At 41.3% G+C, this 23642-nt stretch overlaps 1 protein-coding gene across 1 annotated transcript; it reads right to left on the minus strand.

Annotated features, from left to right (window-relative positions):
- On the minus strand, positions 1–22285 carry LOC129848098 (beta-1,4 N-acetylgalactosaminyltransferase 1-like). The gene is made up of 12 exons (XM_055915563.1): positions 22072–22285; positions 14608–14700; positions 14126–14348; positions 13843–14019; positions 13444–13550; positions 12837–12874; positions 12513–12693; positions 12284–12376; positions 11969–12156; positions 11644–11784; positions 6345–6585; positions 1–5755 (listed from the first exon to the last, which is right to left on the minus strand). Exons 3-12 carry the CDS (start codon positions 14338–14340, stop codon positions 5538–5540), a joined length of 1599 nt encoding a protein of 532 aa, XP_055771538.1. The 5' UTR covers positions 14341–14348; positions 14608–14700; positions 22072–22285; the 3' UTR covers positions 1–5537.
- Between the last annotated feature and the right edge of the window lie 1357 nt (positions 22286–23642).

Here is a 23642-nt window from a genome sequence, read left to right on the forward strand (position 1 = left end):
TCAACGGTATCTTTTATCAGACTTTACAATCATGTTTAAATGAAAATAGAGTTATAACGCAGCAGGTTGTTGTGATTATAGCTGTCAGATTGGAATATTCAGACCAGTGGTTCTAGGGAGAAGCAGGCAGAAAAAAATTGAACCAACATCCTCAGTTGAACAATGGAAATCACTGTCCAAATCCCTTCAACTAATTTAAGTCAGAGAGTTGAATTCAATCCGACCCTACATTACGCAGTGTCTTTGTTTACGAACTACTGGCCCCACACACATGCAGAACACTTCTCATATTGATAACTGGAAGCATCTGCTTGGGGAGTCTCTGGTATTAGTCACAGACATTACTCATGGAAGAGGAGCTACTGCCTACATAGGCTACTGCAATCAGAGTTGGACTGAATTCAGATCTCACTGAGTGTTAAACATCCACTTTCAGGGAGGAAAAATCTAAAGCAGACATATCACACAAAATGTTCTGTTAAAATATTCCTCTATTCAAAAAGGACAAAATAAAAAGTTATCTAATCTATTTCTGGCAGTGGTAGTTCATAACAAATGACTGTCCACAGAAATGATTTTGTTTGATTTTAAGAAACAATATTCCGATGCAAGGGGACCATCTTGTGGTCATGGTACAAAATAACATCATGTGATCCTGCTGTCGGCATGGGCATGGCCACACCACAGATACAACCCTTGGTAGAAGAACTGTCAATATAAAATGTTTTGCTGCCTTGGTACTTCGGTGTGACCGTGACCATTTCTTTATCATTCATATCATCACACTGTGTGTCATCCTAACATTGTCTCTCCAAACATTTCCTTCTGCGTTATACTCATTCATACAGTGTTTCTACTGTACCTTACTGAGTCTCTAAACTCAAACGGTGTCATTCTTACCATTACTCTTTCAATGTGTGTTTATTTCCATATAGAAATGAGCACTTTGGTCAAACCAACCCTTCTGTTCAAGGCAGCATATACAGTGCCTTCAGAAAGTATTTAGACATTTTGTTGTGTTACAGCCTGAAGATAAAATGGCTCACACACACACACAACCCCATAACGTCAAAATGCAGTTGTGTTTGCATAAATTTGTACTAACTAATTAAAAATGAAAAGAATAAATGTCTGGAGTCAATAAGTATTTAACCCCTTTGTTATAGCAAGCCTAAGCAAGTTCAGGAGTAAACATTTGCTTAACAAGTCACATAAGTTTCATGGACTCTGTGTGCCATAATAGTGTTTAACATGATTTTTGAATGACTACCTCCTCTCTGTGCCCTAAATAAAATAAAATAAAGACATTGAATATCCTTTTGAGCAAGGTGAAGTTATTAATGACACTTTGGATGGTGTATCAATACAACCAGTCACTACAAAGATACAGGCGTCCTTCCTAACTCAATTGCCAGAGAGGAAGGAAACCGCTCAGGGATTTCACCAAGAGGCCAATGGTGATTTTAAAACAGTTACAGAGTTTAATGGCTGTGATAGGAGAAAACTGAGGATGGATCAGCAACATTGTAGTTACTCCACAACACTAACCCAATTGACAGAGTGAAAAGAAGGAAGCCTGAACAGAATAAATTTTTCCCAAAACATGCACCCTGTTTGCAACAAAGCACTAAAGTAATACTGCAAAAAATGTGACAAAGCACTTTTTGTTTTTAAAACAATACAACACATTACTGAGTACCACTCTCCATATTTTCAAGCATAGTGGTGGCTGCATCATGTTATGGGTATGCTTGTAATTGTTAAGGACTGGGGAGTTTTTCAGGATAAAAAAAATTAACAGAATGGGGCTAAGCACAGGCTAAATCCTAGAGAAAAACCTGGTTCAGTCTGCTTTCCACCAGATACTGGGAGATAAATTCATCTTTCAGCAGGACAATAACCTAAAACACAACACCAAATCTACACTGGAGTTGCTTACCAAGAAGACAGTGAATGTGGCCAAGTTACAGTTTTCACTTAAATCTACTTGAAAATCTATGGCAAGACCTTAAACTTGTTGTCTCGCAATGATCAACAACCAATTTGACAGAGCTTGAATTATTTTGAAAAGAATAATGGGTACATTTTGCACAATCCAAGTGTGGAAAGCTTTTAGAGACATACCCAGAAAAACTCACAGCTGTAATTGCTGCCAAAGGTGCTTCTACAAACTACTGACTCAGGAGTGTGAATACTTTTTTAAATTAGATATTTTCTGTATTTCATTTTCAATAAATTAGCGAAAATGTCAAAAAAAATCTTTTCACTTTGTCATTATGGGGTATTGTGTGTACTCTAGATGGGTGAGAAAAAAAATATTTAATCCATGTTGAATTCAGGCTGTAACAAAATGTGGAATAAGTCAAGGGATATGAATACTTTCTGAAGGCACTGTAACAATGCAATCAATCTCAACTCCCATTAAAAGGCATGCATGGACAGAAGCGTTCCTTTTTATGATGCTTGGAGTAGAAAACAGAGTGGGATAGACCCCAGATAGACATATTGCAGCAGACCAGGAGAAATAGGGATATTGTTCCGAGGTTAGATCCCAGATCAGATGGATGAGCATCATTCTCCTCAAGCATGGGCCAGTCAGGGGTGACAGTGACACAGAGGGTTCTGGGTAAGGGACAGTGGTCGAAAACTTTTACTTTTGATCCTTAAAAATATACTTAAGTATCAAAAGTAAAAGTATAAATAATTTATATTAAGCAAACCAGATGGCACAATTTTCTTTTTTTTCTTTTTTTTTTTTTTACGGATAGCCAGAAGCACACTCCAACACTCAGACATAATTTACAAATGAAGCATTTGTGATTCATGAGTCCTCCAGATAAGAGGCAGCAGGGATGACCAGGGATGTTCTCTTGATTAATGTGTGAATTGGACCATTTTCCTGTACTGCTAAGCATTAAAATGCAAGTACTTTTGGTTGTCAGGGAAAATGTATAGAGTGAAAAGTACATAATTATTTTCCTTAGGAATGTAGTGAAGTAAAAGTAAAAGTTGTCAAAAATATAAACAGTAAGGTACAAATACCCCCCAAAAACTACTTAAGTAGTACTTTAAAGTATTTTTACTTAAGTACTTTACACCACTGGTAAAGGGCAGGAAAACAAATCAAACAAAATATATAATTCAACCTCAAACCACCTGGAAACCCTTTGGCACAACCAACCAGGGTGAATTAACCACACATTTAGAGTCTTGAATGTGTTCATCTTCCATGTGCTGTGTCTGAGAGATTCTCACATGCTAAGAAGTGTCCTCTCTGCTGACTGTCAATCCCATCCTCAGTATCCTAAGTCCCCATTTGGCTGACCCATAGAGCTCAGTCCAGCTCTAACTGTATAGTACAAAGGGAATGACAGACTACACACATCTCTGATCTCTTAGCAAGCGGCTAATGCTGCTTCTTCCTTTTCCAAAAAGTCAACCAATTGTGCCATCGATAGGAATTCAGCATATTTTTCTTCTCTGTCTCTAACAAAAGGACTCAGTGGCAAGCCGTCAGATAAGATTTGAGGCACAAAACGCACATACACTGCATTCGTAAACTATTCAGACCCCTTGACGTTTTCCACATCTTGTTACGTTACAGCCTTATTCTAAAATGTATTAAATTAGTTTTTCCCCTCAATCTACACACATTACCCCATAATGACAAAGCGAAAACAGGTTCCGAAATGTTTGCAAATTTATATATAAAAAAACAAAACAGAAATACCTTATTTACATGAGTATTCAGACCCTTTGCTATGAGACTCAAATTGAGCACAGGTGCATCCTGTTTCCATTGATTAAATTCAATTGATTGGACATGATTTGGAAAGGCACACACCTGTCTATATAAGTTCCCACAGTTGACAGTGCATGTCAGAGCAAAAACCAAGCCATGAGGTTGTAGGAATTGTCCATAGAGCTCTGAGACAGGATAGGGTCGAGGCACAGATCTGGGAAGGGTACTAAATTTATGCACCATTGAAGGTCCCCAAGAACACAGTGGGATCCATCATTCTTAAATGGAAGAAGCTTGGAACCACCAAGAATCTTCCTAGAGCTGGCCACCCAGACAAACTGAGCAATTAGGGGGAGAAGGGCCTTGGTCAGAGAGGTGACCAAGAACCAGATGGTCACTTTGTTAGAGCTCCAGATTTCCTCTGTGGAGATGGGAGAACCTTCTAGAAGGACAACCATCTCTGCAGCACTCCACCAGTCAGGCCTTAATGGCCAAACGGAAGCCACGCTTCAGTAAAATGCACATGACAGCTCGCTTGGAGTTTGCCAAAAGGCACCTAAAGGAATAGATAAGATTCTCTGGTCTGATGAAACCAAGATTGAACTCTGGCCTGAATGCCAAGCGTGACGTCTGGAGGACACCTGGCACCATTCCTACGATGAAGGATGGTGGTGGCAGCATCATGCCGTGGGGATGTTTTTCAGCAGCAGGGACTGGGAGACTAGTCAGGATCGAGGGAAAAATGCACAGAGCAAAGTACAATAGAGATCCTTGATGAAAACCTGCTCCAGAGCGCTCAGGACCTTAGACTGGGTCGAAGTTTCACCTTCCAACAAGACAACAACCCTAAGCACACTGCCAAAACAACTCAGGAGTGGCTTCGGGACAAGTCTCTGAATGTCCTTGAGGGGCCCCGCCAGAGCCCGGACTTGAACCCGATCGAACATCTTTGGAGAGACCTGAAAATAGCTGTGAGGCGACACTCCCCATCCAGCCTGACAGAGCTTGAGAGGTTCTGCAGAGAAGAATGGGAGAAACTCCCCAAATACAGGTGTGCCAAGCTTGTAGCATACCCAAGAAGACTAGAGGCTGTAATTGTTGCCAAAGGTACTTCAACAAAGTACTGAGTAAAGGGTCTGAATACATATGTAAATGTCATATTTCAGTTTTGTATTTTTAATACATTTGCAAACATTTCTAAAAACCTGTTTTTGCTATGTCAATATTTATTTTACTAGGCAAGTCAGTTAAAAACAAAATCTTATTTACAATGATGGCCTAGGAACAGTGGGTTAACTGCCTTGTTCAGAACGACAGATTTTTACCTTGTCAGCTCGGGAATTCAATCTAGCAACCTTTTGGTTACTGGCCCAACGCTCTAACCACTAGGCTACCTGCCGCCCCAATATGGGGTTTTGTGAGTAGATTGATGAGGGGGGAAAAACAATTTAATACATTTTAGAATACGTCTGTAACGTAACAAAATATGGAAAATGTCAAAGGGGCTGAATACTTTCCGAATGCACTGTAAATGCCTTAAAATTCTCTCTACCTTGCGTTTATAATCAAGAGTACACAAGTGAAGAGCAAAGTTAAGAGAAATGACAGCTTTGCTCTGTTTGGATGACAATCCCTTTAGAGTGAAACAAGCAAGGCTGTTTTTAAGGGGAAGCATGTAATGTGGTTGTCTAAAATCTTATCTGATGGGACACATCGGGCCGAGGGCTTCTTTGGCAACTCAGGAAGAGCAGGAATCTTGAACGAGAGGAGAAGCTACAGGTAAAAAACATGACATTTAATTGTGAGTCAAACACTGGAAGTGGTTCTTAAAATAGAGGAGGCCGTTTTTGGTGTGTGTGGCGTCCGAGGAGGCTGGTGGGTAGCGGAACTTGGCGTAAGTCTTGTCACTCTCTGATTGGCTGACCCAGGGAAGCTTGATCTTGGTGGCGTGATTGACGATGACATCATCACAGGATCCCACGTGAAGCGAGCCAAGGCCATCGATGAAAAACTCTGTGAAAAGAACCAATGGGTCAGAGCAAAAGGAAAGAGGTTTGTTTTTATGCTGAGGGCACTTCAGGTATCACACAATTTATATGAACAAATGCAACTCACCAACATGAGAAGAAGCAATCTTGTTCCTTCCTCAACCTTTTGGATAACTGTTAATGACTATTAAGACTGCAAAAAGGGGTTTTGTGCCCAAGTATCCAAATGTTCTCTTCCATTTGGTTTTGAAGTACTGTTACTTATATGACCTTCTTCCAAATGTAGATGGTGCAGCTCAGGGGTTAAATTGGGAATTCAGAGGTGGAGGAGCACTATTTGGAGGGGTTAGGATGAAGGTTGAACCAGTTTTGAACACAAGGTTAGGGTTATGTCAGGATTAGTGTTAAGGTTATGCTAGGGTTGAACCAGGTCGTAGACATGAAGCTAGGATTAGGGCTGGGGTTAGTACTTTTGTCCTGCTTTCTATCCTACTCCTCTTTGGACCAATAAGGTGCAGGAGCCCAGCTCCAGGTAGCTCAATTTAACCACAGGTGCAGCTGATGTTATGGACAGGTACACCCAGTGTGGTGCTGTGCTCTGGGGCCATACTCACCCAGGTGGGCCACTCTGGCCAGGCGGGGATCGAAGCCCACCTGCTGGACCTTGTCTGTGCGGGCCAGGAAGAAGTTGATGACCCCGTCAGTGACCACACAGTTTGGGAAGCCCTGTATGATGTGGTGGAAGGCCCTCCGCATGTGCAGGCAGTCGCCCTCCTCCTCCTCCCCTGGCTCAATGGAGATGGTCTGCCTGTAGGTGGCAGTGTAGCCTGTAGCCTCCCGCACTGCACCACCCACCTAACACACACACACAAGGCATTAACTGATCCTGACACACACACCAGATTTTCACAAATACTGTGTAGTGTGTACAATGTATAAACAAACATTAGGGATACTTCCAATTGTCTGAAATTGATATTGAGTGCATGCTGTAGTGATTTGATATACAAGGAAACCGATGGAAACCTTTGGACCCGTTGGATCACTTCATTCCAAAGGACACAATAAACAAACAAAATTAAAATAAGAACCAGAAAACTGAGAAATATCTGCCTCTGTTTTTCTGGCTGTGCTTTTGTGGGCCGAAGAAAGAACTCATTAAAAGTGTACACCAGACCAGCTGCTGACATGTGTAACCCATAGACTTCCCTCTTAAGAGCTGGAGTCCCAGTCTATGGCACACAAGAGGTCTATTCTATTCCCCCAGCCCATAGTAAGGTCTCGGAGTTGGATTCGGGCTCCAAACAAAACCCCCTTCATTCAGCCTTAAGTGGGTGTCCGATTTTTTGGCTTTTGTGTTTACTTTATACTTTTGTGCATGCATAATATTGCTGTGGTGTGCATGTGCTACAAAGCAAGAATATGCCTGTATACATCAGTGAAGAATAGAGGGAGATGGAGAGTGTGTTGTCAAAATTGCTTGCAAATTAAATCAAATGTTATTGGTCACATACAAGTGTTTAGCAGATGTTATATGCCTGTGTAGCAAAATGCTTGTGCTTCTAGTTCCAACAGTGCAGTAATATCTAACAGTTTCCCAACATATACCCAAAATACACGTAACTCTAAGTAAGGAATGGATTAAGAATATATATATATATATATATATATATATATATATATATATATACACACACACACATATATGTCAGAGCGTCATCGGACTAAGATACAGTGGCATAGTATAGAGTACAATATAACATATGAGATGGGTGATTCAATATTTAAACAATTAAGGTGACTAAGATACCGTAGAATAGTAGAGTACAGTTTACACATATGAGATGAGTAATGCAAGAAACAGAGAGATTATTAAAGTGGCTAGTGCCTGTGTCTGAGTTTGTTTTCTTTTGTAACTGGAGAACAAGGCCGGGATTCAATCTTATCTCGCTTGTAGCTTTTAAAAGGCAAAGCTACTGTGTTTCGAGAGACAGGATGTGGCTAGTTAGGTCATCAACATCAGAGGGGAACGCTGCTTCCTCATTTGTCATCTTCACAAGACAGCTACTGTAGGAGTTTATTTCAATACTCTTTTCATGATGTACTGTAAATGCAAATCATTTTAAAACGTTAATTGAACTCATGATGTAAGTTGTGTCTGTCTGGCAAACGACTGGAGTGCTGATTGTGTTCCCTCATTGTACCCAAGACGGAATGCGCTGAATCGATTAAGAGCTGTTTTTGGCTCTGCAGAGTAGCTCCCAGTGAGTCCAGAGAATGCTTCTGAACTGGCCTTGACTGTTGCACAGAAAGTGTTGAATTATGTCTTAGTAAAATGTTTAAAGACACCACTAACTAAAAAAAAAGAAGAGTATAACTATTTTGATCACTCATAGCCACGGGAAATAGGGGTGCCAAAGGTGCTGCAGCACCCCCTGAAAAATCATAATAAAATACAAATTTAAAAAAAAGTAATTTTCTTCCCTAGAAGAAGTACACTGGGCCTTTACTAGTACTGTATTAGCAGACTGATATAGCCTTCTGTAGCATGGGATTTTCTTCCTCTCCAGTTTTTGGAACACTTCACATGAAGATTCACTTGTGGATTCAAATTTTCATTAAGATACACTCACACACAGTGATTTTAACACACAACTACATTGTGTGTGTTCATTTTATACAGTAATTATTATTCAACATGTCCTTATTCGGGATTTGAACTCACAACCTCTTGGTTAACAGTATGCCAGTCATCCTGTTACACCACCACGTCGGTGTCAGTAACTGATTTCACCTATATTCCTACCGTTTGGACTATAAAGTACATCTCAGCTTTGTTAATAATAAACTCAAGAAAAAGTATTATTTATCATAGTGATTCAGGTATAACTTTAAATGCAGACTAATATGGACCACCAACATAATACAGCTAGACAGGAAACCCTCAAATTGAGGAAATAAATACATGTAATCAATGATGAGACAATAGTCAGAACTGAGAATAACTGACAGTTCGCACAAACGCATATATTTGACCATGCCCGAAAAATATTCTAACGCACCCCTCCAGTACATTACCCCCACCTATAATTTAAAGCGCAGTGATGATCGTACTTTATATTCAGAATATTAGGTCAAAAAATGTCCCATTATACCTACAAGGTATCGAACTGTACATGTGTACCTGTGAAGTGTATCTCTGACCTTTTTGTATCTCAGAAGACACTAGTGTACTCTAACCATAACATGCATGAACCTGGTGGCACTGCAGAAACATTGATGCACTCCCACCCAATATGTTTAATCCCCAAAGAATGAATGTATGCTCTACAATGTAAAGTGTCCTTGAGCACTGCTAGTTTTACGTTACTGTTACGTTGGCTGTGATAATTGGACAATTATTTACTAGATTCTGGGAGGCTTTAAGCAAAGTGCAGAAATGCATTCTTACCAATAAGTCTGTGGCCTATAACTCTTTCATGCTGACAGATCTGGCAGTGTAGCTGCACTGTAACATGACAAGTCCCAGTTGTGGTCACGGTACAAAATTATACAATACTTTACAGTAAATGGAATCAGAATACAGCAGCATATTATCATTTTATATAAATAACACCATGTTTTCGTATACATTTACTTTGTTTTTACTGCAACTTAGGGAAAAGTGCAGAAGTGTATTTTAGCAATAAATATACAATGCCTTCGGAAACTATTCAGACCCCTTGACTTTTTCCACATTTTGTGGAAAAGCCTTATACAGCCTTATTTCTAAAATTGATTAAATAGTTTTTTCCCCCCCTAATCAATCTACACACAATACCCCATAATGTCAAAGCAAAAAAAAAAATCTTTGATTTTAGCTAATTTATTACAAATAAAAAAACAGAAATATCACATTTACATAAGTATTCAGACTCTTTACTCAGTACTTTGTTGAAGTGCCTTTGGCAGTGATTACAGCATCGAGTCTTCTTTGGTATGACGCTTGGCACACCTGTATTTGGGGAGTTTGGATGGGGAGCATTGCTGCACAGCTATTTTCAGCTATTTTCACGTCTCTTCAGAGAAATTCGATCGGGTTCAAGTCCTGGCTCTGGCTGGGCCAATAGAGGACATTCAGAAACTTGTCCCGAAGCCACTCCTGTGTTGTCTTGGATGAGTGCTTAGGGTCGTTGTCCGGTTGGAAGGTGAACCTTCACCCCAGTCTGAGGTCCTGAGCGCTCTGGAGCAGGTTTTCATCAAGGATCTCTCCTTTGCTGAGGATTTTTTATTTATTTAATACATTTTATTTGGAAAAATTCAAGGGGTCTGAATACTTTCCATTATATCCACATAATACATAGCCCATCTATAATTTAGCCCAAACAATTACCTCTCCCCCTACTGTATTTATTTATTTTGCTCCTTTGCACCCCATTATTTCTATCTCTACTTTGCACATTCTTCCACTACAAATCTACCATTCCAGTGTTTTACTTGCTATATTGTATTTACTTCGCCACCATGGCCTTTTTTTTGCCTTATCTCACCTCATTTGCTCACATTGTATATAGACTTATTTTTCTACTGTATTATTGACTGTATGTTTGTTTTACTCCATGTGTAACTCTGTGCTGTTGTATGTGTTGAACTGCTTTGCTTTATCTTGGCCAGGTCGCAATTGTAAATGAGAACTTGTTTTCAACTTGCCTACCTGGTTAAATAAAGGTGAAAAAATTGATATATAATTGGTGGCGCAGCAAGAACTTCAGGTAGCTAGCAAACAAGAGGTTGTGAGTTCAAATCCCAAGTGAGGTTGAGTCCCAAGTAATCAACATACAGCATCATACTGTCCTTTCACATTAACACCTTCATTTAGTTGTAAAAATACAGTGTCATGGTATCACATGTTGAAATTTTGCATCCCCATGTTGTCACATTTATTTCACATGAGATTGTTGACATGTTGTCATGTGTACAGTCGTGGCCAAAAGTTTTGAGAATGACACAAATATTAATTTTCAAAGTCTGCTGCCTCAGTTTGTATGATGGCAATTTGCATATACTCCAGAATGTTATGAAGAGTGATCAGATGAATTGCAATTAATTGCAAAGTCCCTCTCGGGGAACAAAACATCGATATATTTTTGGTCCATGACCAGGAATCTCCCCAGACCTTAATCCCATTGAGACCCATTGAGGATTGTAGTCAATCCTCAAGAGGCGGGTGGACAAACAAAAACCCACAAATTCTGACAAACTCCAATCATTGATTATGCAAGAATGGGCTGCCATCAGTCAGTTAATTGACAGCATGCCAGGGCAGATTGCAGAGGTCTTGAAAAAGAAGGGTCAACACTGCAAATATTGACTCTTTGCATCTTCATGTGATTGTCAATAAAAGCCTTTGACACTTATAAAATGCTTGTAATTAAACTTCAGTATTCCATAGTAACATCTGACAAATATATCTAAAGACACTGAGGCAGCAGACTGAAAATTTATATTTGTGTCATTCTCAAAACTTTTGGCCACGACTGTAGTTTAATGTTATCACATGTTACTTCACATGTTGTTACGTGATCAAATGAGATCACACAAGATCATGTGTTCATGTGAAATTTTTGTGTTTTTTACATAAGGGTCAGCAAATTATGTCACCACCAAAAAACTCATCAAAGGAGGATGGGATTGAACAGTCCCATGCTATATTAAAATCCCTAGCAGCAATACAACACACCTGGGTTCAAACACTATTTGAAATTATTTCACCTGTGCTTAATTGAGCTTACCTGTTGCAATGGAACCAATTGAAAAGTCTCAAAATGGCAAATCCTTCTCTCTCCAGGCAGGCTAACACAAAAGCTCAAAGTATTTCAAATAGTACTTGAACCCAGGTCAGCAATACAGTATGGCACGGCCTGTGCCCCTCACCAGATCCAGGGTGGTCTTCTCCAGTACATCCACTAGTTTCTCCAGCTTGGTGTTGGCCGTGAAGATGAAGTCATCATCCACCCACAGCAGATATTTAGTGGTCACCTGGGAAACAGCTAGGTTCCGTCCTGCAAACCAGCCCTAGTTGTTGTGGCAGAGAACAGGATGTGGGACAGAGGAAGCCAAAGCAGCGATAGGACAACTAAGGAAATCTTAGTCAAGTACTATTTAAGCAAACAAATGTTATTGTTAGACAAAAACAATGCATGACAGGTACACTGGTTCCTATACATTAAAAAGAGGAAGCAGTGTTTAAAAAAAATACCTTTCCAAATGGCATGATGTAATGTTCGATGTAGGGGCCAGAGACAGTCTTGGGGTTTTCACTGTCATCAGCTATTACTATGGTGACAGTGGGATAGTATCGTCGCACGCTGTCGATGAGATCTTGGAGCTTGTCATAGCGCAGGAAAGTTTTGGTTGCTATCGTAACAAGGGCACTGATGTTGTATTCTAGATTGGGAACAGAGAGAGACAAAGTTAGGGTCTTTGACATTACACGTTGATCTCCGATGTGATTTTGGTTATTTTTTAGTAAGTGTTGTGCTATTGTGAGATACAGTTGCATTTTTCCACATACCCCCTTTGGGTCCTGTGTTGTAGAGTTTTGGAGTTACACGATGGCGGATCTTGATGGTGAACATGGCTTGGTGTCCCTCGGTCTCAAACTGCACTGAAAGACATAGCGAGAGTATTTTCAACCTCATTACCACAAATATATTACAGACAGTATTTGGTGTAGATCTTTGTTAATGGACACAACCCAGAAAGTAGTAGTACATCAGAAAGTCAGGTGTGTCTGGCCTCACCTGTGTCTGCTGTACTAGGGTGGAATAGTGTGTTGGTGTAGGAGACAAACTGTAACTGCCGGTTCAGGTTGGGCAGCAGGCTGCTCATCAGGGTCATGTGCATCTCCCCGTCACCTTTGACCTTTACCCCCTCAACCTCCGCTGCCACATTTAACGCTCCCAGGGTGGAGGTGAAGTTGACCTAAGAAAGAAAATAATTAAGAGGGAGACAGGGAACAAAGATAAAGCAATAAGGAAATATGGCGTTTTTTACTTGACAAAGACCAGACAGATGAAATAGTACTGGAAATAATAACTCAAACCAAATATTATCAGTCTACTTACTGTGTACAGCTCTCTGGGAAGGTCTTGTAAGGCAAGTCCTGAAAACATATGACATATATTTACTGGCATATTTGATTAAGCTGCTGGATGTTCATCCAATCCAAATACACCGCATCAACTGTCAGCTGGAGTAAACATTTTCTCTGTTGTTCAACAAAACACTATTCTCTGCTCTAAAACAGTCTTCCAGAGCAGCAGGTTATCAAGGTAGTAATAATGGTAATGGCGGAAATAAAGGTTGTCAGCGGTTGTAATAATAGTACATGTTAGATTGTTGGAACACATATTGTTTGTCTCTTTAAAATACTGAGTTTTACCTCCCTGTAAGAATACCCTGATGAAGGTCATTGGAGACCGATACGTTGGTGAATAAGATCTATTAAACTGTTGTAAGCATCGAGATTACTTGTGCTTGAGTTTTTTTTGTTTTATGTATTGTTGTAAGAGGACAGTCTTTCCCTGAATTTGTAGCTTCATCTAACTACACTTCTCTTTCTGTGCTTCCCATATTATACCAGGTTTCCTTGACAATTACGTTTTTAAATATCAAGGGACCTTCCCGTTTATATCAAGGTAAAACTAAACTAATCCCTGTTATAAATCAGACCTGGGATGAGTATGGTTTTGAGCGGCCGTACTTCCACCCCCTGTGTTGGGTACTGCAGAGGATTGTTGGCCTCGGCCACAATGAGCATATCTACAGGAGTCTGAGACCTGGAGGGGGACAAATACACATCAGGTTAATAATCACTATTCAAAGCTATTACAGCTAGAATGAAGCTTCATGAACTCTATTAGGCTATTTGTTTCAAAGATGGGGTAATGTTGACATCATATCCTTCAAAAGACCTACAGCAAGTTTAACCTAAGCCTAAGAATGTACAAGCTTGGAAATGAATCACATGAAAGGACAGACACAGCAACTTCCCCTAGTGTAAGGAATAACTAAGATGATATATGGGATGTCCTTTCAGTTCTGTGCTGGTATACAGTCCTGTGCTCTCACCTCATCTGGAAGCCCTGGAACTCCTTGGCCCTCCGTCTTTTCATTTCCTCCAGCTCAGAGGCATCAAAAGCAGTGTGCAGGGGGTGTGCCGACACCCGTGGGAACAGTAGCTGGGCAAAGGGCAGGTTCACCCCACCACTCTCACCCTCACACACGCACCCGTTACGTGCCAACAGACTGGAGAGAGATGAAAGGGACAATAGGACTCCATCAATTAAATGACAACGAAAATGACAATGAAATACAATATCGGAATTATTTCAAAGGCTTATTTCAAACTGACCCTGCAACACTCTCCTTCAGGCGATAGGGGATGTTGGCAGATCTTTGGTCCGGTTCTGGGAGCCTCTCCTCCAGGTGCCTCTCTACTATAGGCCCTGGTCTCTGACGGACATCCACTGTGGTGTAGGCCCGGGTGGGCCAAGAATGGAGGAGGGCCACCACCAACACCACTGATGCCACAATGGCCAACAACACTGTCTTCCTCAGGGAACGCATCCTGAAAACTGGCACAGCACACAAGGACAAACAGGAACGTGCTGCGGTCACCACCTGCTTTGGTGGTGAAGTCCAACAGTATGTGACCATATCTGAGGTGACAAGATTAGCCTAATTGCTGGATGAATTGAATGCTGCCATGATTTGGTTATCTTCAGATACAGTAAATGGCAGCTGAGAGTATCACATGACATCTGATTTAACATTCTAAACAATTTTGTATTTGTTATACACCCATTACAGTAAAAGAGAGCGCTGGTATCATACCCTACTGCCTGTATCCACTCAGAGAGAAGATGTCTCCTGTAGGCCATGGCATTCCCCAAAATCCCATAATGAACAGGTAAGGACTTTCCCCATCTGCAAAGCAATAACAAATCAGTTAGGTTTTTTCAGCAGGATAACGGAAGAAACTTTTCAGGACATTGTATTAAAAATGTCCCAGTGAACAATATTAACATTGGTGAAAATAAAAACAATAGATTTAGATGGGAGGAAACTGCCACATTTAGGTACATCAAAGATAAGGATGTTTAGCAGATATGATGGCCTTTCATAGTGATAAAGAGCTGTTAACTGAATGGTATTGATGACGGTTGTGTTAACAGCGGAGAGATGCTGAGCAACATCTACAGCAGGGGAAAGATAAGGCTTTACAATGAGGCACAGGAGCCGAGAGATATAACACTTTTCAGGTTGGTGATATTTTTTATGATAATTCCTAGTGTTCAGATAATCAAACAATTCTAATGACTCAGTTTTAAAAACAGACATGAAAGATCCCTCTGGGTCATACTTAGGTCGCTACATGACCTACTTCCTTTGAAGAATGCATCTACTGTAGCGATATCCCACTTATGACACCAATGCAGTGAGTTCAGGGGTCGCTGTGACTGAAGCACTGACTGATGATGAAATATACAAGCCTCATTGAATTGGCTCATATGAGGCTTGGATGTCATAATCGTCTGTCAGACTATCATGTCTCTGTGGCGGTGAATTATGTTACGAAGATTTTATTATTTTTAATAATGAGATATGAACAGTTTATTGCTAAAATTATATAGCCACCAATTCCTCACGTTTTTCTCCACCAGAAATTATTGCCTATGGGTACCTTCATGTGTGTGTAAAATATTACTATTCTCCAAATTTTAATTCATACATATCCATTGTTTAGCTGGAATGGAATGTTTGTATGTTGTATATTCGACTGTGATATGTGGTTCTCACCTAGCCATCTTAAAATGAATCACTAACTAAGTCAGAGTGTCAGCTAAATGACTAAAATGTCAAATGTAAATGTTTTACATACAGATCTCATATTATTGTATTGATTATTTGTCACGTTCCTGACCTTATTTCCTTTGTTTAGCCTTCTTTAGTTGGTCAGGACGTGAGCTGGGTGGGCATTCTATGTTATGTGTTTCTATGTTGGGTTCATTGTATTAGCCTGATATGGTTCTCAATCAGGGGCAGATGTTTTACGTTTCCTCTGATTGAGAACCATATTAAGGTAGGCTGTTCTCACTGTTTGTTGATGGGTGATTGTTGCTGTGTTTGTTCGCCACACGGTACTGTTTCGTTTCGTTCGTTCGTTTGTTCCTGTTCATGTTTTATGTTCTCAAGTTCAGGTCTGTTCACGTCGTTTTGTATTTTGTCAGTGTTCTGTTTAGTTGGATAATTCATTAAAATTCAACATCATGAACATTCACCACGCTGTGCCTTGGTCCTCCTCTCTTCCACCTAAAGACGAGCGTTACATTATATATATATATATATATATATACACATATATATATACATATATATACACACACACATTTCAGTCCTTGACTAATAATGTTCTGTACTTTGTGTTATTTCACATTTCATGTGGAAGAGTAGCTGATGCTTTTGCAGAGGCAAATTGGGATCCTAAAAAAATTGTACTTTATCAAATAACAAAAAGCTTTTAAATCATGTTCAGATAACATGTTGCTCTAATGTAGAATGTCATTCATTGAGTGCTACATACTGCTTCAAAAAAATCAAGTGCTATTTTCATGTAAAAATTTAATGGAATGCCTTTTGCTTCATTGTTTATGTTTTTGTTGGTGACCCACTCTTTAATGATATGCACACCATTACAAAGTGTGGCTTTAAGCAAGAGTACCTTGCACATCCATCCAAACAAAGGACATGCAAATAATCCAACTTTGTGGTACCTTGATTGGTCTAAATGATTTACATAAGGGCTGTAAAGGAAGTAGCCTGACCCCTTGCATAAGGCTTAGGATTTTTTTATTTATTTTTAAATACATTTCTCACAAAGCACGATAAAAAAGTTATATAGTCTATGAAATTAAAAACGGGTCCATACCTGTTTTTAACTTTCAATGTAGAGAAATAAGTCAGGGGCATTTTATTGACACTATCAAAATGTGTACTTTAGGAAAGCCACAACAATGTTTCCAAAGGAAACTAATGATGTCATATACAGTAACCAGCCAGGCAGTCAGCCAGTCATTCATTTCGGTGATCATTATCACAAAGCGCACAGATTTCCATTTAGACTATAGCTGTACCGATTAATTTGGTTGGAGTGTGTGTATAGAAGTGAGGGAGAGTGAAAACAGTGGGTAGCGAGCATGTGTGTACACAGGGGGTCACGAGCATGTGTAGAGGGGGAGAGTGTGTGTACATAGGGGGTAGCGAGAGTGTGTGTACACAGGGGGTAGTGAGAGTGTGTAGAGGGGGTAGGGAGAGGACATAGATCACTATCACATCACAACACCAAACCGCAAGTGAGGAGTTGAGTTTTTCTTGCTCCAAGTCTACCTCTGGGGAGAGGTGGGACAGCACCTTGAATCCTCTCTACACCACACTCTTAGAAAAAAGGGTTCCAAAATAGTTATTTGGCTGTTCCCATAAGCGAACCCTTTTTGGTTCCAGTTGGAACCCTTTTTGATTTTGGGTTCCATGTAGAACCCTTTGTGGAAAGGGTCCTACATGGAAGACAAAAGGGTTCTACCTGGAACCAAAAAGGTTTCTTCAAAGGGTTCTCCTATGGGGCCAGCCGAAGAACCCTTTTGGGTTCTAGATATCTCCTTTTTTTCCTAAGTGCATGATGATGATATCATGACATGGAACAGCCAACAATGTGGGAGCTCCATCAGCTGTCAGGTTCTTATTGTTCCTGAGGGAATGAGCAGGGATGCCCAACCTGCCTTTAGTGTGGTCAATAGGAAGAGATCACTATAGGGAAAAGGCCATTACATTTTAGTCATTTAGCAGATGCGCTCATCCAGAGCGACTTATGTAGGGTTAAGTGCCTTGCTGAAGGGTACAGACAGATTTTTCACCTATTCGGCTCGGGGATTCAAACCAGCGACTTTTCGGTTACTGGCACAACGCTCTTAGGGGCAGATTCCGACCCAAGTTAAGCGTGCGTAAATGGAATGGAACTCCCTTTTTATGTCCTTTTTTCTCTATGCGTATTCTGACCTTGAACTTAAGCATGTGAATAGCATGCTATTCACCCGCTATTCGTTTGGGTGGAGATCGAATAGATGAAGGTGTGGCGGAGGTGTGTCTACAGATACCCGATTTCTGACCTTGACTGAATTCCCTAATAATGCCACCACCTTTACGTGCAAGGAAACCACGAATAAGGTCTAACCAACCTACCGGTTCCAAGTGGAAAAAGCATCTACTTAATTTTTCCCCGATAGAAATAACACCATTCTCCATGCACTGTAATTTACAACTTGTTAAGAGCTATTGATCAGAGCTAGGTAAATTAGTAATGTCACGATCCTTATAAGGAGTGGACCAAGATGCAGCGTGGTATGTTTCCATCCTTTTATTTGGAAGAGAAAACTTAAAGCACAAAAACAATAAAGCGAATAAAACAAAAAACGTGAAGCTACATGCAGTGCAGAAAGCAACTACACACAAACATAGTCAAGATCCCACAAATACAATGGGGAAATGGCTACCTAAATATGACCCCCAATCAGAGACAACGATAAACAGCTGCCTCTGATTGGGAACCATATCAGGCCAACATAGATATACAATTCCCCTAGATAATCCACCCTAAATCACACCCCGACCCAACCAACATAGAGAATAAACAGCTCTCTATGGTCAGAGCGTGACAGTACCCCCCCAAAGGTGCGGACTCCGGCCGCAAAACCTGACTCAATAGGGGAGGGTCCGGGTGGGCATCTACCGTCGGGGGCGGCTCCTGTGCGGGGTGAAGTACCCACTTCGCTCGTGGACGCGTCATCGGTGGACGCGTCACCAGTACCCACACTGGAGGCTCCGGACCGCGGACTGTTGTAGGAGGTTCTGGACTGTGAAACGTTGCCGGAAGCTCTGGACTAGGAACTGTCGCCGGAAGCTTGTTGCGTTGGGCAGGCACTGGTGGTACCGGGCTGGTGACACGCACCTCAGGGCGAGTGTGGGGAGGAGGCACAGGACGTACTGGACTGTGGAGGCATGATGCGTGGGACCGGTACAGGTGGCACCGGGCTGATGATACGCACCTCAAGGCGAGTAGGGGGAGGAGGCACAGGACGTACTGGACTGTGAAGGCGCACTGGCGACACAGTGCGTAGAGCCGGCGCAAGATATCCTGGACCGAGGAGGCGTACTGGAGACCAGGAGCGCTGAGCCGGCACAACCTGTCCTGCCTTGATGCTCACTTTCGCACGGCAAGTACGAGGAGCTGGCACAGAACGCACCGGGCTGTGGATGCGCACTGGAGACACATTGCGTATCTCCGCAAAACCTGGTGCCTGACTGGTCCCACGCTCCTCACGGCGACTGTCTTGCTCCAGACACCAAACCAGCCACTCTACCTCATCAGTCCCCTCAACTATCTCACAATTCTCCTCGCTCAGTCTATCCCAATATTCCTCTTCGCTCTCAGACACACCCCTCGGCTTCGCCGACCACTCCATGTGCCCCCCCCCCCCCATAAATGTTTTGAGGCTGCCTCTCGGGCTTCCGTCGTGGCCGCGAACCTCGGTGTCATCGTTGTCCTTCCTTCACCGCTTGCGTCTGCCTCCATGGAAGGCTTTCGTCTCCTGCCATTATCTCCTCCCAAGTCCAGGATGTCCTCCCAGGCCCAGGATACCTGCTCCTCCTGGCCACGCTGCTTGGTCCGTTTGTGGTAGGATCTTCTGTCACGTTCGTCATAAGAAGTAGACCAAGATGCAGCGTGGTATGTTTCCATCCTTTATTTTGGAATAGAAAACTCAAAGGAAAAAACAATAAAACGAACCGTGAAACTCAAAATAGTGCTCACAGGCAACTATACCTACACAAGATCCCACAAAGCACAATGAGGAAATGGCTACCTAAATATGATCCCCAATCAGAGACAACGATAAACAGCTGCCTCTGATTGGGAACCATACCAGGCCAACATAGAAATATAATTCACCTAGATAACTCACCCTTAATCAAACCCCGACCTAACCAACATAGAGAATAAAAAGCTCTCTGGTCAGGGCGTGACATTGTATCTATTTATGCTCCTAACTCATAGCACAAAGATTTTCTCCCTTCTATAACCAGAAGCCTGCTCAATTTACCGGATTATACCCTTATTATTGAAACTGACATGAATGTCATTATTGATTCTAAGATAGATAGATCTGGACCTTCTCATAGCTCATCACGAGTGAATGCTTCCAATGCACTTAAACCATTTCTTAAATATATTAATCTTAATGACTGTTGGAGATTTCAGAATCCCACAACTAAGGACTATATATGCTTTTCTGCTATATTTAAGACTGATATTACAGGTAACATGGAATTTATAAAAACATTACCGGCCCTTCTATCTGATAATCAAATTTTTTGTACATTTCAAATTTTCCGAATGAAAAAGCATGCACTGAAATGGAGGTTTAATAATACTTTACAGAAATTAAGACGTCTAATGTATAATAATGTATAGACATATTATACAAAATGAATGATCGACATACCAAAATTAATACATATCATACAAAATATAACATGCCATTCGAAACATAATACTATTCTAATTGGAGTGTCCTAGATTTTGATCTTCCAACTCTTTTTGCATATAACCTAATGCTTGTAAACCTATCCAAATCACCCTGGTTTCCATAAGGGATGGACATTTTACTCAAGGCTGTTAAAGGTTTTAGTGCCCTAAAGGTTCATGCACGTCACCTGGGTTGGGTGCTAATTATTTTTCTAACTTGCAGACACATCCAATTACCAATGCTTTTCACCATGACAGCAAGGACAACCCCTGAGAGCAGTGTGTGTGTTTTGCATAATGCCTACTCAGAGGTGGAGTGGTTGTTCTGCTTTGCTTAGCTGCCTAGTTCTACTGGTTATTGGGGATGGAAATGAGGTGTCTCAGAAGTGTTCATCTCCATGTCTGGACTGGACTGCTGGAGTATATAGCCTAGTGTTGTAGGCCTATGTGTGCTTTTAAGAGAGAGGAGAGGAAGAACAGGTGCAGATTATTTACTTAGTTTAGCTAATTTTGCAAGCATGGTGATTTATTAGAACGTATGCTTAAAATAGGGTGTGGCTATAGAGGAGACACAAACTTTCTTGCAAACAGTCTTATGTAGAGTAGGTCTATGGTGTAATGCTGTATGATGTGTTGGCTATAGTGAAATGGAGGCCACTCACAGGAGGTTGGTGGCACCTTAATTGAGGAGCGCAGGCTCGTGGTAATGGCTGGAGTAGAGTTGGTGGAATGGTATCAAATACATCAAACTCATGATTTCCATGTGTCTGATGTCATTCCATTTGCTCCGTTCCGGGCATTATTATGAGCCGTTCTCCCCTCAGCAGCCTCCTGTGCAGCCATTTTCAAGGCAAACATGGTCTCAAATCACTGATGCAGAAGACGTGCTCTGCATATTGACTGAGAATATGATTATCAGCATTGGAATCCTCTCCATATTACAAGGTTCTTAAAAACACGTTTACAGTTTATAGGCTAGCGCAAGAACAGGACGGCTACCTGAAAAAAAGTAAATGGGCTATACAGAATCAAACAGGGATGAAAAAACGTAGGAAGGTGGGTTGGCTACCTGTATCCATGCCGGCGCGATGTCTAGCACCATCTGTGTTCCTCCCTACTAAATTACGGGATGCTTATTTTTTCTTCAGTCATCGACAACATCTTATCCTTGCGCTCCGATATTGTTCCAACGGAGCAACCCACAGCCCAAATGAGGAAAAACGCACTTATGGTGTCGTTCAGATCTAATCATAATGTGGAGCAATTTCAGGCCAACGCACGTCAATGGCCAGTATTGAGATATAATATGATTTGATTCAGCCTTTCTCTCACAGGCCTCTCAGCTAACTGGGTGGTGACTGCACATACTGTAGACAAATACAGGTCTGATTAGCCTGCTTGTCTATTAGGCTTTAATGGATATTTCCTCACTACAAATAAAATATTGCTGCAATTGCACTCGTAATAGTCGCCAACGCCTCTTATGATATTAAAGCTATAATTAGGATAGATAAACCTTAGCCACATCGTGTATAACACGCATAAATGCTTTGAAAGGTACGCATTTCATGATGGTCTCGTGCTAAAACATTTTAATAAAAAGGACACATTGAAAAAGCCGCAATGAACCATGAATCTTACCTTAACTCTATTAATCAGATTGGCCTTCTCTTGAAATAGCCATTAATATGATCATAATGCATGCGTAAAAATCTACTTACATTCCATTTATTTGAATCCGGCAGTCACACTGTTTTAATTCCAATAGATTATATACTTCATCCCAGGAGCTGTGTGCCTACACCTCGCCTCTGCGCTTTTCCGTCAAGACTCGTGGATTAAAAGGACGCGAGAGGGATATGCCACGAGCGCCCAATTGAAATCGCAGCAGAATGGAGGTAAAGCTTCGATCACACCGACAGTGTCATTGCATTTAGCATTTTGGAACACCAGAATGACATTCATTTCCCAAAAAATGCTGCGTTTACCTTGCAGCGTTGCGGAGGCAGTTGCCGTTCATTCGGTGTGGTGCATACGTTGAATTTATCTAACGTATGCGTCAAACTGTATGCGTAGACGGCTTGACAGAAATGGTAGCATAAGGTGAATGTTGAACTAAAGTCGGTGTGATCTAAGCGTATCTCCTCCATGGGTCCAACAACCGCATGCAACCCATGTATATAGTTAGATAACTGCATTCAGTGTAGTTGTGTAGCTGCTCAAAATGGTATGCAGCAGCGTTAAGCCTCAATCACACCACTTAACACCACACCCACAGCGTTTTTTGCATTATGGTACACCACAAGTACATTCATTTCCAATTGAACATATGCGTCAAACTGTATGCGTAGACGGCTTGACAGAAATGGTAGCAGAAGATGAATGTTAAGTATATCATCTCTAGAAATTAAAACAGTGTGACTGTCGGATTCAAATAAGTGGTATGTAAGCAGATTTCTACACAATTATTTTACGCATGCATTATGAGCATTATGATGGCTAATTCAAGAGAAGGCTGCGTTCCATTGGAAATGAATGTACTTGTGGTGTGCCACGCTGCGTTCCATTGGAAATGAATGTACTTGTGGTGTACCACGCTGCGTTCCATTGGAAATGAATGTACTTGTGGTGTACCACGCTGCGTTCCACTGGAAATGAATGTACTTGTGGTGTACCACGCTGCGTTCCATTGGAAATGAATGTACTTGTGGTGTACCACGCTGCGTTCCATTGGAAATGAATGTACTTGTGGTGTACCACGCTGCGTTCCATTGGAAATGAATGTACTTGTGGTGTACCACGCTGCGTTCCATTGGAAATGAATGTACTTGTGGTGTACCACGCTGCGTTCCATTGGAAATGAATGTACTTGTGGTGTACCACGCTGCGTTCCATTGGAAATGAATGTACTTGTGGTGTACCACGCTGCGTTCCATTGGAAATGAATGTACTTGTGGTGTACCACAAAGAAATATACGCTGTCGGTGTGGTGTGATCGAGGCTTAAGCAACCACACTGAATGCAGGTATCTATCTACAAGCATGTGTAGCAGATGGTTGCATGCGGTTGTTGGACACAAGGAGGAGATAATAATTTTCACAGTATCCTCAAAACCGTGCCACTTTGACAGTGATTACTTTTCTTAATCTAGTTTCGGTCTGAGTCAGACCTAGCCTGCAAGCACACGTTTGCAACTGCTAGGGCTTAACCACAAATACTAATATAGATGGCTTGTGCAACGTATAGTGGCAGAGTTTTTAGACACATAAACTCAGAAAAAAAAGAAAAGTCC

The sequence above is a fragment of the Salvelinus fontinalis genome, chromosome 3 (assembly GCF_029448725.1).
Source record: "Salvelinus fontinalis isolate EN_2023a chromosome 3, ASM2944872v1, whole genome shotgun sequence".
Taxonomy (NCBI): Eukaryota; Metazoa; Chordata; class Actinopteri; order Salmoniformes; family Salmonidae; genus Salvelinus; species Salvelinus fontinalis.